General features: G+C 43.3%; 1 protein-coding gene across 8 annotated transcripts in view; it reads right to left on the reverse strand.

Annotated features, from left to right (window-relative positions):
• The window catches only part of AGAP1 (ArfGAP with GTPase domain, ankyrin repeat and PH domain 1), a 639,639-nt gene that overhangs the window by 93,376 nt on the left and 529,450 nt on the right, over positions 1-16,813 (reverse strand). For all 8 annotated transcript variants that reach the window (XR_009760410.1, XM_061607665.1, XM_061607664.1 and 5 more), the window contains one exon: positions 1,189-1,343. Coding sequence is in view for 7 of the 8 variants with exons in the window: in XM_061607665.1 (XP_061463649.1) it covers positions 1,189-1,343 (155 nt within the window). In the remaining variant the exon portion in view is untranslated. The remainder of the gene's footprint in view (positions 1-1,188; positions 1,344-16,813) is intronic.

The following is a 16,813-nucleotide window of genomic DNA, read 5'->3' on the forward strand; positions in this document are numbered from 1 at the left end:
ATAAGACTTAAAAAAGTTTTATCTATACATCTAGTGTGTAATTAATGTTTATTATAGAAAACAAAAAAATGATTTCCCTAGCCAAGGAGGAAAGAAAATAAAATTGTGAAAATGTATTTTATTATTATTTATTAATTATTTATTAATTATATTTATTAGTTGCTTTTTTTCCAAAATGAAACTCAAAGTGACTTACAAAAAGATCTCAAAAACATATATTGAATAAAGGTAACAGTACAAAAGCAAACCAAACAAAACTCAATTCAATAAATCCCATAAAAACGGCAAGTTCTTAATTACAGAATTCTTGCAATGACCAACAGAAATGGAAAGAGGTCGAGGAGAACCCCAAAGTTCCTGCTTGCTCAGCAGAGCTGACGGAGAGGCCCTGTCATCCCATCTCTCCCTCTAATGGACTGGCTGCGGCTAGATTCGCTAGCTACCATCTTTCCCCAAATTCTTACAGGTGGGCAAAGAGGCAACTCACCTCCCCATAATGCCATGATGCTCTTGAGCCCCAACCACTTAACCTTCTCCAAGTGTGCCGTGATAGTCTCCTTGGTCTGGTTGCAGCAGGTCATGTGGAGGACGGTGTCCAGGCCACATTTTAAAACATATGCACCAATCTAGCTAAATTTAGTAATGATTAACTGTCACTGAAACCAATAAAGTAGTTATTTGCAACCAACTTGTTCTACTGCTTTCAATATTAGTTATGACTAACTTTAGCTAGATCAGGGTCATAGACAAATGATCACAATTCTGATGTGTTGAAATGGGCACTCTGTGCACAATACTACCCTGAACAATTCCTCTAGTATTAAACAGAAAGCATCATACATTTTCTAGATATATGAAAATAAAACAGCTTCAAATGCCTTTTTGCAGATCTCCAAATATGAAAGCAAGTTTTGGATCAATTGAAAAGCAGTAATCAGTGTAATTAGTGACATCAGTGATTCATTCCAAACTGGCTGTTTTAAATGTGAAATTATATAGAAAACTGAAAAAGTAGAACAATGAATAAGTTACTTTTATAAATAGAAGTATAAAGTAAAAATGTATACCAGGATAAAATAGGGGAAACATTCCAGACATAGTAATGCTGCAGAGATCTCTCCTTTTAAGACTTACAAGGGGTCTCAATGCTGATGAGAGAGATCCCCCCCCGATTAATGTGCATCTAACCTTATTCTTGGTGCTCTCACATGACTGCAGGCTGGCCAGAATTTGACTCTCTATTGCTTGGACCCAAGCATCTCTTTCTTCATATGTTGTAGCTTCAAAGTGCCAAGTCTGACCAGTAAGAGACACAATAATAAATTCAAAGTTGTCTTCTTGCTCTGAAAGAGAAATAGGAGGGGGTGAGGAGGAGGCAGGCAGAGAGATTATGAACTGAAACTAAAGGAACAAAGTTTTTTTTAAAAGAACAGATGTGCCACAACAGATCTAGGAGACTGAGAGCCAGGGAACTCCTAAGTTTTAAAGTGAAAATGTTAAGTTGACCACAGAACACCTAGATCTGTGACACAAACCACTACAGAAAGCTAAAAGTGCAGGGAAAGCCAGCCTAATTTTATGCCGTTTGGAACAGTTTTATTCGTTAAACAGACAAGCCAGAACCTTGAAGGCATTCCCCAACCCACTAGATTCAAATACTGAATCCTTTTTTTCTCTCCTGAGTGTTGCAAGTGACTCTGTTCTATTATGAGGTTCAGATGGGAAGGGACTCAAAGGAACACTGAAAGACACACACACAGAAAAAAGTACATATATACAAATCAGAATGTTTAAGATAAAGGTCTGATTTTTCTGTTTGTATATCTTTGTATTAGTTATCATGTTACTGCATTTGTTTCAGTTATGTTGTTCCCCTGTTCTCTAAATACTACTCCTACTAATAGCAGCAGCAGCCTCAGAAGGCTGCATTTAGGAATAGAAGAGTGATGTAGGCAAGTGCTGCTTAAATACTTTCCCTTGCTGCTGTTTGCCCTCCAAAAAGCCCCCCCCACAACTGCAGAGTAAGGGTTTTCTCATTCCCAGTTTTCAAATGCTTTTCATTAAAAAAATGGGGAAAACTGACATAAAACTCTTGACACATCTAGTTTGCTCTTAAGTCAAATATCTAAAATTGACTGTTGTAGGATGCTTATTTCTTCTATGATGATGGCTGTATATTTTTTGAAGTTTAATTTTAGCACACGATCGCCATTTTCAGATTTTTCTTTTTCTTGTTAAATTGTTTTGTGGGTATGTTTGCCACCCTGGGCTCCTTCAGGAGAAAGGGTGGGATATAAATTTAATAAATACATAAATAATATACACAACGTAAAGCGGAATGGTTTTTTTAAAAAAGGTTTTGAACTCATATTCAGTTCAGATAAATGTAACCATCAAATTATTCTACCCCCCCCTTCAGTAGCGTAGTGGCAAATTCAGAAGTGCTGGGTCCTTTCATGATGGTCACACCACTCCCCCTCGCTTGCTCTCTGTCGTCATCTCCACACTCCTCAGTCCTTCCTGAGCACACCTTCTCCTACAACAAAAGATATTCTCAGGAACCAAGCAGCATGAAAGGGGAGTGTTGGCTACTGAGAAGAATCTTCTCAGTGGCTGACTCACTTCCTTTCACTCTGATGGGTCTAACCAGCAGGAAAGGACAAGCTTCTTCTCAGGGCTAAGAAACTCCTCTTTCATGCTGATTGGCTTGTAAGATGCTGGAGACACAGGGACCCTGCTCCCAAAAAAGTAAGAGGTCTAAGACCTCCCAAGACCCCAGATGACTATACCCCTTCCCCCCACCCCATAAGATACAGTAAAGACAACCACAATATTATTACACAAAAACAACAAAAGGCTCATCTCCAAACTCTGAAATACCTTCTCAAGACTTCATGGATGAAAACAGCTTGAATGGATGCAGTTAGGGACAGAGTGTGGCAGCCCAGCAGCATGACCCTCTGGGATAGTGGCCAACACAATTCACACTTAAACTATGCCATAATTAGAAAGCAGGAACCAAAAGGGAATGCAAGCAGATGGGTCCTGATAACAACTACTACTTCAACTACTAGTCTGACAAGCTACAGAGTACATGGCAAGAAAAACACACACACCCCATATGCACTCTATTGCACTTATACCATTCAGAGGACTTTGGATATATTTTATGCCCAAAGAAATACTGAAGTACGGCAATAAGTGACTAGCCCAAGCTTATGATGATGATGATTTCATTTATAAATCACTTTCCATGAAGCATCCCAAATTAACAATAGAAATATCAATAATAAAAATATATAAAAACATTTTCAAATCCAATAGAGATATAGATTGGGATAAGAATCTTCACTTAAAAGGCTTGTTGAAAAGAAACATTTGGTTTTATCATGAAACAGTGTGCATGTTAAAGATGATCTGAGGTAGGTAGCTAGCTCCACCTAGCGGCTGAAGGCAGAAAGAGTGCTGTTCGATTTTGCCGGAACTTTTTGCTCTCTGTAGCTCCTAGCTACAGTTCTTCGATGACAAGCCAAATAGATGAGAGAAAACAGAATAGAGACAAGACAAATTGAAAGACAAACGAACAGCACACACACACTCTGGCGAAAACGGACCTACTGAGATACTGATGGCAGTGCAGCCCTCCTAGGGAGTGGCCCTGAGGTCATCTTTGACATGCACAGAGAAGACCGTTTCATGGTAAGACCAAACATCTCTTCTCCTGTGCATGGAAAGATGACCTCAGGTGGGACATACCAAAGCTGACCTATGTAGGGCCGGAATATGGCTGGGCTTTAAACCTTATTGGTCTGAGAGAACATGCTGTAGCACTCTCCTCCCGAAAGCTGCCTCAGCGGACGCGTAGTATTTATTTTATAATGCCTGATAAACATACTAGGAGTAGCCCATGTAGCCACTCTGCAGATCTCTTGGAGAGGAGCACTGCAGGAAAAGGCTGCTGAAGTGGCTGCCGCCCTTCTGGAATGGCTGGGTGAACTAGCCTCAGGAAGGCATATGTCAAAGTAATGCATGCCTTAATCCACCTGGCTAGTGTTGAGGCAGAAACCTTTTACCCTAACGAAGCTGAGTGAAAGGATACGAATAAGCTATGTGTTTGGCAGAAAGGTTTCATTTTGGCAATATATACTAGAACATCCTTCTAGTAAAGATGCCGGCCGCCAGGGACCGTGCTGAGAATTGCATGGCGTCCATAGATGCATCTGCCATGAAGGTCACTGCCCGGGAGATTTTTAGTAGGGACTTGCAGACTTGAGCTGGGTCCTGCTGCTGGCCATCCAATAAGTCTTCCAACCAGAGGAGGGAAGGCCTTGTAAACACCGAGGAGGCTAACGCCGCCCTGATTGATAGCGCACTACTCTCATGGATTTTTCTAAGACCTTGATCCATTTTGCATTCTGTAGGGTCCTTAAGATGGCCATCTGAGTGCTTCGGGTTCAAGGACAGGTTTAACAAATTTACTATGGGGGCATCCACCAGCGGGACTTTCAGCTGATAGATAAGCTGTTGCTCCAGCGTATAGTATTTGTTAGCAGCTAGCACTGACTTCTTAAATTGCAACAGGACATCCAATTCTGATTTGATTACCTTCAGTAGCAAGGCCGGGAGCTTAAGTACCCTTGATTTGGGCTTTGCATCTGGACACATGACAGAAATCCTAGATGCTGCCTGCGCTGGAGGATCTTCTGCAGAATTCAGACTCAACCCTTCCATTGCCTTACATAGAAGGGGAAGGAAATGAGCTTCTTGGCAGATCTTGTTGTTAGAGACCTCCTCGGATTCCCCACTCCACCCTTCTTCATCCAAGATGATAAGCTCATTGTTTGGGTCTGTATCCTGGTCATCCCCAGAGTGATGGTGTCTGCCTTGAGTAGTTGTGTGGGGGTCTGGTGATGCTTGGTTGGGGTGGTGGTCTTGAGATTGTCAGTGCATGTGTCAGGTTGGAAGGGTGTGACAGTTGTGCCCTCTCCAGGGTATGGGTGGAAAGTCTAGCTGCCCTTCTTTCTTCTCCAGAAAGCTACAGGAGCTGACATGTCTCTGGCTAAGTCTACTAGGAGTGGTTCCCTTAGTTGTTCCTTCAGTTGTTGAAGCATCAGTGGTGAGAACTGAAGTTTCAGTGTTTGAGCATGGCCAGACTCCTTTCAGGCTGCTGCAGAGGTGAGCACTGTCTGGGGCCTCCTGAAAACCTGAGAAGACCTCTGGAGAAGATGTGGTGGAGAAAATGTAGGCTGGCCCCCTTCCTCCTCAGAGAGCGGTTCTTGGTCTCTATGTGATCAGCAGGCAGAGGCGTGGGTGTCCTGTGCAGCTGCTCTACATCTATGGCCGGCCTCCTTTGATGCCCCACATTCCAGTCTATTTGACTCAGAATATGAATCCTCAGGAGCCACCCTGCCCGTATGAATACATGCCTCAGCAACCTGCTGCCTGCTGGTGAAGGGGCAGGCCATGGCTGACTCTGCAGCAAATTCTGATGTCTGGTGGTCTGGGACAGACGGAAGTGTTTTGGTTTTTTGGTGGGAACCACTAATTTCATGGTTGCTTTCCCCATTGGAGCAACTTATGGTGTGGGGCTTATGGGGCAGTAAAAAGACGCAGTGTCTATGTGGAGGTCAGTGGTCAAATGGTGCGAGGTGGCCATGGGTGACTGAGTTGGGCCTGCCTCTGCCTGCGCTGAAGGCACACGATGGAGGAGGGTGCTAACGGTGGGCTGGTAATGGAGGCTGCAAAGGCTCTGTTGGGCCTGCTGCAGCCTTTGCTGCAGATTAGCAGTGGGGGTGGAAGAGGTGAGATGGTGGCTGACAGCCACAAAAATGGAAATTTCCTTACTGTGATTTTCTATTTGTAGATAGGGCTGGAGGACATTCCTGGTTAGGGATGACTTCTCCTACTGGTTGTGACAGGCAGGGTCTCTAAACTTCTTAGTCTCCTCTCCAGGGGGAGGAGTCGTCCTTCTCTCTCTAGACCGAGCTGACAGAGCAAGAACAACTCCTCAACCCCTTATCGCCACCCATGTAGTCATTCTTTGAGCAGAAGCCTGTACAAGGTAGCAACTAGAGAAAAGGTAATAGACAGAAACAGACAACTGGGGATAACATCACACGGGAACAGAGACACACATTACTAAACATCGTGTGAGAATGTAAGGTGCCAGCAGAAGCCCAAAGCCCCCAAACCCTCGCTTCAGAAGATCATAGCGGAGGAAAGAGAGGTGGGTAGAATATCCTTTAGACCTATGTACAAATAGAAATTCACGGTAAGGACATTTCCATTTTTGCTAGATAAGGCTGGAGGACATTCCTGGTTAGGGATATAACAGAGCAGTATACTATTACACAGGGTGGGTTCCTCTGTCTAGGGAGGCAACATCTTCTGGAGCACCTTCGTACCAAACACAGCAATTTTGTAATGCCTGATGAATGTGTGTGGGGAGGCCCAAGTGTCCGCCCTATAGATATCCACAATAGGGAAAACCCCTTTAGATGCCGCCCCCCCCAACTGAGTGTGCTGTGGTACCCAATGGGGGTTCCTTACTCAACGACTCATATGCTTTTGCTATAGCCATTCTTAACCATTGGGAAATAGATGAGGTTGTCATCTTACAGCCTCTTGATTTTCCTGAGAAAGATATGAAGAGGACCTCTGACCTCCTAAACTCTGGAGTGAGGTCTAGGTAAAAATGAAGTGCCCTCTTCACATCAAGGGAATGCCATCTACGTTCCTGAGCCCAGGAAGGGGTGGGGCAAAAGGAAGGCAGAACCTATGAAAAACTGAGTTGACCTTGGGTAAAAAGGACGGATCTGGTCAAAGGGCTACCTTGTCCTGATGGAAAATGCACAATTAGGGGTCTGAGAAAAGAGCCCCTAATTCAGAAACTCTGCATGCAGAAGTAATGGACACCAGAAAAACTGTTTTGAAAGTCAACAAGTTCAAGGGGCAGGTAGCCATCGGTTTGAATGGCAGACCTGTTAGCACTGTCGATACCCAGTTCAGATTCTAAGTGGGGAACCTTGTGTCTGGGGGGAGAAAACGCTTGATTGGGGGTTGGATGAAAGCGAAGGCCCACCAAGGCTGAGTAGGATGCTACTAAGGGCCGCCACCTGGCACCTAATGGTGGCCATGCTCAGCCCCTTATCCAGATCCAACTGGAGGAACCCCAGGAAGACCTTAACATCCCTAGATAGTGGTTCGGCCTCATTCGCAGAACACCAGGACAAGAAAACCTTCCATGTGGAGGAATATACTTTGTTCGTTGATTGTCTATGGGAAGCCAGTAGAGTGTCTAACACTATCCCGGTGAATCCCATGTCTCTCAACCAGAGCCGCTCAGCCTCCAAGCTGTTAGCCAGAACAGTTCTGGCTTAGGATGGCATACTGGGCCCCGTAGCAGTAGATCCACTTGAACTGGCAACTGCCATAGGGTTCTGACTGACAGGTTCAGCAAGTCTGGAAACCAAGGGCATCTTGGCCAATAAGGAGCCACAAGGATCAGTTCTGCCCTGAAGGTGCGCTATATCAACCCAAACGGGGGAAAGGCATACGGAAGGCCTTTCGGACACTGCATCTCGAGAGCATATGTGCCCTATGCCTGAGGACATGGTGTCCGGGTGAAGAGCCTGTCCAGCTGCATGTTTTTGGGGGTAGCGAAGAGGTACACTATCAGTTCGCCCCACCTTTGCACCACCTGGAGAGAAACTGCTGAGTTCAGCTGCCACTCCACCTCCTTGAGCGAGGTTCTGCTGAGCCAGTCAGCTGTGAAGTTGTTGGTGCCCGCCAGGTGTTTGGCTTTCAGGAAGGCCAGTTGTCTCTCCGCCCATTTGAACAGGCGCTCTGCTTCGAGCATCAGACCCTGTGAGCGAGTGCCTCCTTGTTTGTTGACATAAGTTTTCGCAGATGAGTTATCGGTGTGTATGAGATGTTTCCCTTTGATCTCTGACAAAAAAGCCCTCAGTCCTAGCCTGACGGCTCATAACTCCAATATGCTGCTGAGCTCTGATTCTGATGCTGACCATGTGCCCTGTGCCACATTGTGATCCAGGTGAGCCCCCCATCCATACAGACTCGCATGTGATGTCATTATGATTCATGGTGGATCTTCCAGGCTGAGCCCTTGGGTCAACCGCTGGGGTTTCAACCACCACCTGAACTCTGCCCTCACTGCTGGGGGGATCCTCACCGCCCATCTGCACTGAAGTAGGATGGCAGGAGGTGTTGCAGTGTCCTTGAGTGGAATTGGGCCGATGGAAGCAAGTCGAATAATGAGACCTTGAGCCCTTGGAGTCGAGCTAGGATCACCAGGTCCATCTCGGGAGATGATGCTGTTTCCAAAAGCAGTTGACTGAGTTTTAGCACCCTTTCGTCGGTGAGTCTCATCTGGAAGAGGCGCATGTCCAGCTGTACTCCCAAGTGCAAAATCGTTTGGGATGGGATCAGCATGCTTTTCTCTGTATTTACCACAAAGCCCAGCCTTTGGAGCCAGGCTAGCGCGAGGTGGGTGTCCATCCGGGACTGGCTTTCTGATGGTGCTCTCACCAGAATGTCATCCAGGTAGGGATGTATGCAGATCCCCGTTGTTCATAGGTAGGCCACCAGGGCTAGCAGCACCTTGGTGAACACCCTTGGTGCTGAGGAGAGTCCGAAAGGCAGTGCCTGGTACTGGAAGTTGCTGTTCTATGAGAACCGGAGAAACCTTCTGTGTTGCCTGCAAATTGGAATATGTAGGTACTCCTCGGAGAGGTCCACAGAGGTCAACCAATCCCCCTTAGAGCTGCTGTTATGGATAGAAGGCTTTCCATTTTGAAATGACTTTTGGTCACCCACCTGGTGAGCCATTTTAGATCTAAGATGGCCCTGGTATCAGGCCACAGTAATGGCGGCTGCAAAGGCTGCGCTGGGCCTGCTGTGGCCTGAGGTGCAGATGGGTGGTGGGGCAGAGGTGGCCAGGTGGCGGCTGATGGCTGCAAATGGCTCCTTTGGGCCTGTAGGCCTAGGGGGGAAGGAGAAGCGATATGAGGGTAAGCAGCCAGATGGCTGCTGGTGGCTGAAGAATGCTTCCCTAAGCTTGCTGCAGCCTCAGGTGAGATGCAGAGAAGAGCCATTTCACTGCCAATGGGGCCACCACCGCTGCTGGAGGAGGGGCAATGCCCCACGTTCCAGAGGCTCCAGTGCTCGAAGCGTGGAAGCCCCTCCCGGCGCCCAATGGCTCAACAAGGCTTTGGGTTGGAGAGGGAAAGGGGGGCTCCCTCCCTCACGGTCAAAATGCTTCAGTTCCCCTTTCTTTGAACACTATTGTTTTTAAAACACCCGGGAATGGGGAGGGGAAAACACAACCCAAAACAAGAGGAAATAAAACAACACCTATAACAAACACACACAGAGATGCAAACCTGGACCAATAGAGCAGAGAGTGAAGACAACTGTCTTTGGTGAAGGCAGGAAGAGAACTGTGGCTAGGAGCTACAGAGAGCAGGAAGTCCCTGCAAAATCGAGCAGAGCTCTTTCTTGCCTTCAACTGCTAGGTGGAGCTAGCTACCCACCTGAGGTCATCTTTCCATGCACAGGAGAAAGGAAGTTATTTAATAGGTGCCAACAAGACAATAGCGATGGCAGCTGTCTGATATGTAACAGTATTTCAGCAAATATGCAGAAATAACGTTAAATAATTGTGTCTCTGAGCATATACAGAATACTACGCACACACACACACACACAGAGATACACTTAAGATGCAGGATCCAGAGTGACAAGATTTCTTTCACATAGATTAAAGTTCCATCATTTCTGTCTTTAGTAGTTAGAGAACCAATTTCAACTCCATTGCCAGCAAACAACCAAAGGACACGATCGTGGGCTCGAAGGGCGGGATATAAATTTAATAAATAAATAAATAATTCCCATCCATGGAACAATCCAGTCTTCATTCCCTTCTCCAGCCGGCACCTTTTAACAAGAAGAGGGTAGTTTCCCCTCTCATGCTTGCTTGTTACAAGCTTGCCTCTCCACTGCCCCCTAACCTAATTTGCACTGGGCGAATATGGGCGGGGCAGTCCAGAAGTCTGTTTTCAATACCACAACTGAGTCCTAGAATATTTTATTTATTTATTTTATTTACTGTGTTTATAAACCTGCCCTTCATCATATAGTCCCAACTTGGGAATGCATAAAACATTAAAACAACAATTAAAAATCCCATGTATATAAAACCAATAAATCATTACTTAAGACCGTCAGTAACATTCTCCGAAGAAGCAGGTGCACAAACAATTTAGGTCATATAGCTTCAAAAATCAAACTTAACCCCTTGCCAAAGGCTGGGCAAAGAGGCACATTTCACCTGTTGATGAACTGCTAATAGTGGGCGGTATTCAACTAAATGCATTACTGTAAGGGTTAGTGCTAGCCAACAGGATCCCCCAACTCCTCCTCCTATGCCACCCTCAAATCTGCTCTGAAGAGTTGGGGGGGACCCCCAGGACAGATTTAGGGGGCAGACATAAAGATGTAAAGGCCTGAAAAACTGAAACAAAACAAGTCAAAATGGAAAATCAGAGAAAAAAAGGAGCCCCCTCTTCCCCTCAGCCTTCACATTACAAGACACAAACAGGGGGAAGATTGGGTCATATTGTTATGTCACACAAGAAAAAAATCCTTGTGATGACAGAACCTTAGTGTTTTCTAAGAAAAACTAGAGTGGGGAGTGTTTCCTAAATTTTTCTGCTCCCTGGCCCTTTCTCTCTCTAAAACTTGCCAATTTATTAAGATTCTGCTTAAAGAATCTCATTGCTCCAGTGAAATCGGAGTGATAAGAATCTGTGGGTCATGTATTCTTTTATTCTGCAGTTAGGAGCCCAAAGCCAGGCTGATTCATCCTTTATTAATAATGTTGTGGAAGACCTTTCTGTTAAATAATAGCCCTTCTATGACGCTGGAAAGGGACCTAAACTGTTTTCAGCCTCAATACAAATTAGGAAGCAGATGGTAAAGTATGAACTTCCTTTTGGCTCCCCTGCAAATCTATCTATATTCTTATTATTTGTAATTAATTTGTAATAAATTATACCAATGAGGTCTGAACTGGCTGGGATGAACCTGGAAAGAGCAGGAAAGACAAATTCCATGTTACAAATTGTAATGAAAAGGATTAATAAAATAGCAAGTATCATAATGCCTTTATATAAAACTATTGTGTAGCTACAGTTATGAAGCAAATGTATGAAAGTACCAACAGTAGAAATCCTGTCGGTAACTATCCAGGGTTATTTCATTTCTTTAGCTTGTAGGACAGTCTTCTGAATAATCACCAAGGGGTGGTTGAGCTAGCATCCCTTGAAGAAAAAAGGGAAGAAAAGAGTTATGCTGGGTTCTAGCTTGGACAGTGCAGCAATGGGGTGGACCGCCCTCATGTGGCCAGCCTGAGTTTTAAATTGTGGGTGTGGGAAGAGAAAAACACAAACTTCCCTAGGTTATTACTGTTTGCTAATCATCTGTTCATGGGGAGCAATTGCTAATAGGCATGTGATGTAGTTCAGTGGCAGACCACATGCTTTGCATGCAGAAAAGATCCCAGGTTCACTCCCTCATGTCTCCAGAAGCCTTCTGCCTAAAATCCTGGAAAGCTGCTGCCAATCAGCATCAACAATAATGAGTTAGATGGACCAATGGTATAAGGCAGCTTCCTATGTACTCACCAGAGATGCAGGCAAGTGGCATTTTTGCATATCCATAGTAAGATTTTTCTTACAGGGGTTTGGCTTACAATCTATCTGCAGACTCTGAAAGCAGTTCATACATATGCAAGGGAGTTTATCTCTGTTCACAAAAGGACTGGTGCAAAGATGCTTATACACTTAAACGTTGGTATCAAAAATAAATGGTTAACTTTTTAACCCAGCAGAATTACAGCTTGCACAATTTTATTATTTATTTATTTATTAAATTTATATACCGCCCGACTAGCAATAGCTCTCTGGGCGGTGAACATAAAACAGCATAAAAATACAATAAATAACAAAACAATACTAAAATACAAGCAACAATCCAACACAATAAACATTTTTAAAATTAAATCAGTGTAATTTAAAATGCTTCAGAGAATAGGAAGGTTTTGACCTGGCGCCGGAAGGAGAGCAGAGTCGGAGCCAGGCGTACTTCCTCAGGGAGACTGTTCCCTGTGAGCCCAATCACAACATTTTATTAAACAATTTCCTAAGTTTAAGTGTTATGCATGGAAAGGTCCACTATAATAGTATTTTAAGCACCATCAACCTGTCAAAATCAACTTGCCCAATTACCTCAAACTGCATTAACAACAGTGATTATTACTCTAATTGTGTCCAGTTTCTATGCAGACGAGGTCCCACAGGGCTAATTTTGTATTTTCAGGGACAAGCAACTTGGCCATCAAACTGGTATCGCAAAGAATCCTACTCATAACACAGATCCTGGTTGTCATCATTTTTTTTATTTTTCCTCTAAAAGGTTAGTAGGCCAATTAGTTACCAGTGTTTTTCCTGGGAATCTAGAATACAGAGGGTTAATGGGCTGGAAGTTTTCTGCAACTGAAGTATAAGAAAATGTATATAACCACCATGTTTGGGGAGGTTTGGAAACAGAATGGTGGAAGAGATACATGCAAAATAATGGGAATAATCAAGAAAGCAATCAGTGGAGTTATTTCACCAATATAAATAAGTATAAATTAAACAACATTTATCAATCCAGGTTATTATATTGGTTTTATTAATTTTATCTCAAAATGCAGATCACCGTTCTTATTGTCAGTAAAAGGAGGAATCCCTACATAATATAACATATATTTCCCAAAAGGATTTTTTTAGTAATATAGCATATATTTGAACTTTCAGAAGTCCAAATGTTTCATGATTCCTGATCAATGGCAGGAGTAATATAAAGCCAACCCATGTATCCTGGGAACTAGCAGAAAGATAGGAAATAGTTGTAACAGACAGCATTCACAAATAGCAAGATAAATTGTAGACTGCACCACTGATGTCTGCTTTTTTGTTGTTGTTAATTCAATTACCTGGGCAAGGATGTTGCAAGTCAAAGTCACTAATCTGCAAATTACAAATTATCCACGGACTGTGAATTTCAGTACTCTGCCTACAGCCTCTCTCCATTCTCTTCTTTGCTGCCCTTCCAAGAAACATCACATTACCCCTTGTCCACAAGACATAGCTAGGGTTCTCTCTCTGGTCCTAATTTCTTTCTGATCCCTCCTTCCAGCACCACTCCACCTCATCTGCATTTCCTTCTATCAGGTCCCCGCTTCTCACCATTGCTTACTCTGAACCACCTATCTTCAGGGGCCCCTTTTGTCACTGTGAAATTCTGCCCTTCCTGGATTCATAGAATCATAGAATAGTAGAGTTGGAAAGAGCCTATAAGGCAAAGTCCAACCCCCTGCTCAATGCAGGAATCCAAATCAAAGCATTCCCGACAGATAGCTGTCCAGCTGCCTCTTGAATGCCTTAAAATGAGAGGTAGGGAACTTCAAGCCTGTGGCCAAATAGTGCAGCCCTCCCCAGCCACACCACTCCCCAGCCCTACTTCATACCCTCCTTGAGTGTTTTTGCCTGGCTGGAATGTGTCCTTGAACTCTAGTAACTGGGGTGGAGGACAGACAGAGTGTGTGTAGAAATTAGCCTACTGTACAAAGATACAATTTGCATTTGTTGCTTCACCCACTTTTGCCTCTGGCCCCGCCCACCACTGGCATGTGGCCACCCAGAAGATTGCCCAGATGGAAATACATTCCTAGGTAAGTTCTCCACTCCTGCTTCAAGTACAAAAACTTTTGGTCATATGTTGGGGAACAGGGGGTCAGCAGCAGCCTGTATTAACAAGTTTCCTAGAGATCAGATTGAATTGCAGAGCAAATCTACAGGTGAACAGGGAGATCTGAACAAAAATCTGAAACTTTAGTCTGTATTTCATCCAGCATGAAAATATGAGAATCAAGTATGGATGAGAAAGAAATGTTGTACGTGAACTAATGAAATGAAATCCTGAAAGAATAGGTTATATATGAGAGACACTGTGTGTATACGCACATACATCCTCTCCAGATGATGCTGGACTCCTGCTCCCGTCACACTCCCAAACATGCTGGCTGGGGCTGATGGGAGTTGGAGCTCAACAATATCTGGAGAGCCACCACATTAGCCTTCCCTGTTGTATAGAAGAGAATGTTGATTTGGGGGAAAACATGATCCCTGCTATGAAGCCTACTTGGGTGGCTGTGGGCAAGTCACTTTCTCATCCTTACATAGTAGTTGCAACAATAAAATTGGACAAACTCTATGCACATTTCCCTGAGCTTCTTAGAGGAAAGGTGGGGTGTTAAAGTGGTAAGTGTACAAAACAGCAGATGGGTGGACGTACTGAAAGGTCCAGCAAGTGTCCCTTAATTTCCAGCAAAATGGATTCTAGACCTATAATTATCCCAGATGCAAACAAATCAAGGATATTAATACTAGGAAGAATCTACTATAGATATGTCATCTGCTCTTGTGACACTTAGATGATAGGTAGCAAGAAGTTGTCTGCTATGTCAATTTTCTTGATTCTTATAAGGATACTTTACCTTGTCTAATAAATGTCTGTTGTAAGTAACTGCTTTTTAAAGGTCTAGAAGGCTTACTTTCTTCTAGAAATTTGATGAAGAACTTTTTTAAAAGACTGGATGGCATCAAAGGAAGATGTCACTAAACATGCCTCCCAACAAGAAATAGGAGTTTCCCCTAGAAGAGATGCCTGACATGCTGACTACTGAAAGGTCTGCTTATAGTAACTCTGCACGAGAGAGAAGGCTATAGCATTCTCTGGCCATCTATCAAACCTCTATGTCAGCACTGTCTCCTTCTAGCCAAAAAGGAGAATACGTTGGAACTCAAGTCCAATAAGGGTAAGAGACAGTCAAGGCAGGAATCTTCGCATGAAATTATCATACAACTCTTATCTGATCAGGACTATTTAGTCACTCACAGGGTTGCTCTCTTCGCCCTTGCGGCGCAAAAGCTTTGGGCGACGTATGTTGTAGAACTGTCAACCAAATCCTAGAGGGTTGTATTATGGTTATTCACCTTTTTAATATTTTTGATGTTCATGGCCTTTGTTTTAATGTTGGTTGCTAATAATGTATATTGCAATGGCTTATGGCTAGGCAATAAAGTTTGACATTGGTAAGAGACAGCAGATGGACATATAGCTCTAGTAGGCTTGATCTTACTGAGATGTGTTTCATAAAGGATTGCGGATCACATTTGCAAAGGCTTTGGTCTCTATAGCAACAGAACGTTCAACTGAAGGCTATGTAATTTTTCAAGTCTAAGATGATAGTAAAAGGTACTTGTATGGTACATTTTTTGCACAACAAAATTTGTGTAACTATTTTTTGTATTGTATACAAAAGTTGTGGGAAATCTTTGGCCCTCCAGATGTTGCTGAACAACAACTCCCATCAGCCTCACTAAGCACGACCAATGATCGGGCATGATGGGAGCTGTAGTTCAGCACAGCTGGAGGGCCTAAGGTTCCCCACACCCAGTATGATAGTCTTATTTTTTTTAGTTCAGGCATTCTGATTGCACGTGAAATTCTCCTTGGTTTTGGTTTTTGGAGAGCGAAATTTTATGGTCTGGAGTGCAGTATAGCTGTGTATCAAAATCTGAATGCATCTTCATCTCCTTCCTGGCATATGATACAATAAATCCCCCTCCTCTTCCTTTCAATTAATATCTCAAACTCCATTGTATTGTGTGATTGATTCAAGAGCTTACATTTTTGCAGATATTGGCTATTAGTATGGGACCAACCATCAATATATGGTCAAAAACATGTAGGTTTTGCTAAGCAATATTGCACTGAGTGGCTATTCTAGTTACCTCTTATCTTGTCATTAAGCTGTATTCTTCAATGACATTTACATCCTGTTCCCTGCTTCCCCTGGCTTTGCTCTGGAATGTGCCTTTCCACAGAAAGCTGAAGAACAGCTTTGTAGATTGCAACAATCTAACAATGTGTGCATATGCTACTGTGCTAGTCACATGACACCAGCGCAAGATAACAAATGCTCATTTTGGACTGGTGTCACCTAAGAATTTCTGTCCATTTTCTTGGATTCTCCTGTTTTCTTTGGTCTCTATGCCCCATACAAATTTGGATCTCCTTATCTCTTGACAACCTTCTTTTATCTAAACCATTACAAAAATTGAATCTGTTTTTAACTGTTCCTTGTTAAAATGCAGTAATCATCATATAATCTGACAGAAAACTAAAATCAAAATTAATTTTTGGATGAGAGATTGTAGAAATCCAATAAATTAAAAACAAAAAAAATACACATCATGAACATCTTTTTAAAATTGTTTTAAATTTTTTTAAAGTGTGTTTTAAATTGTTTTTAAAAGATGTGTTTTAAACTTGTATATTTGTTTTTAATGCTTTTAGTTACTGTAAACCGCCCAGAGAGCTTCGGCTATGGGGGGGTATACAAATACAATAAATAAATAAATAAATAATAAATATACAGCCTGAATGGAAAGCAGAACAGTGTGGGATTCATGTAAACTTCTATGAACTTATTAGTTTAGCACATGGGCTGAAGGGGAGGTAACTTGTTCAGATGGTCCACCCCTGAAGACTGTTGGTACCTGGTGGTTATCTGAATGCTCTGGGGGATTTTTCAGCAGAGAAAAGTTGACAATCCTGTCGAAGTCCTGGTCTTGCTATGGAATGGCGAGATGAGACAAGCAGTTGACACAGTCACCTGAGTGTC

Source organism: Rhineura floridana, chromosome 2, assembly GCF_030035675.1.
Source record: "Rhineura floridana isolate rRhiFlo1 chromosome 2, rRhiFlo1.hap2, whole genome shotgun sequence".
NCBI classification, from domain to species: domain Eukaryota; kingdom Metazoa; phylum Chordata; class Lepidosauria; order Squamata; family Rhineuridae; genus Rhineura; species Rhineura floridana.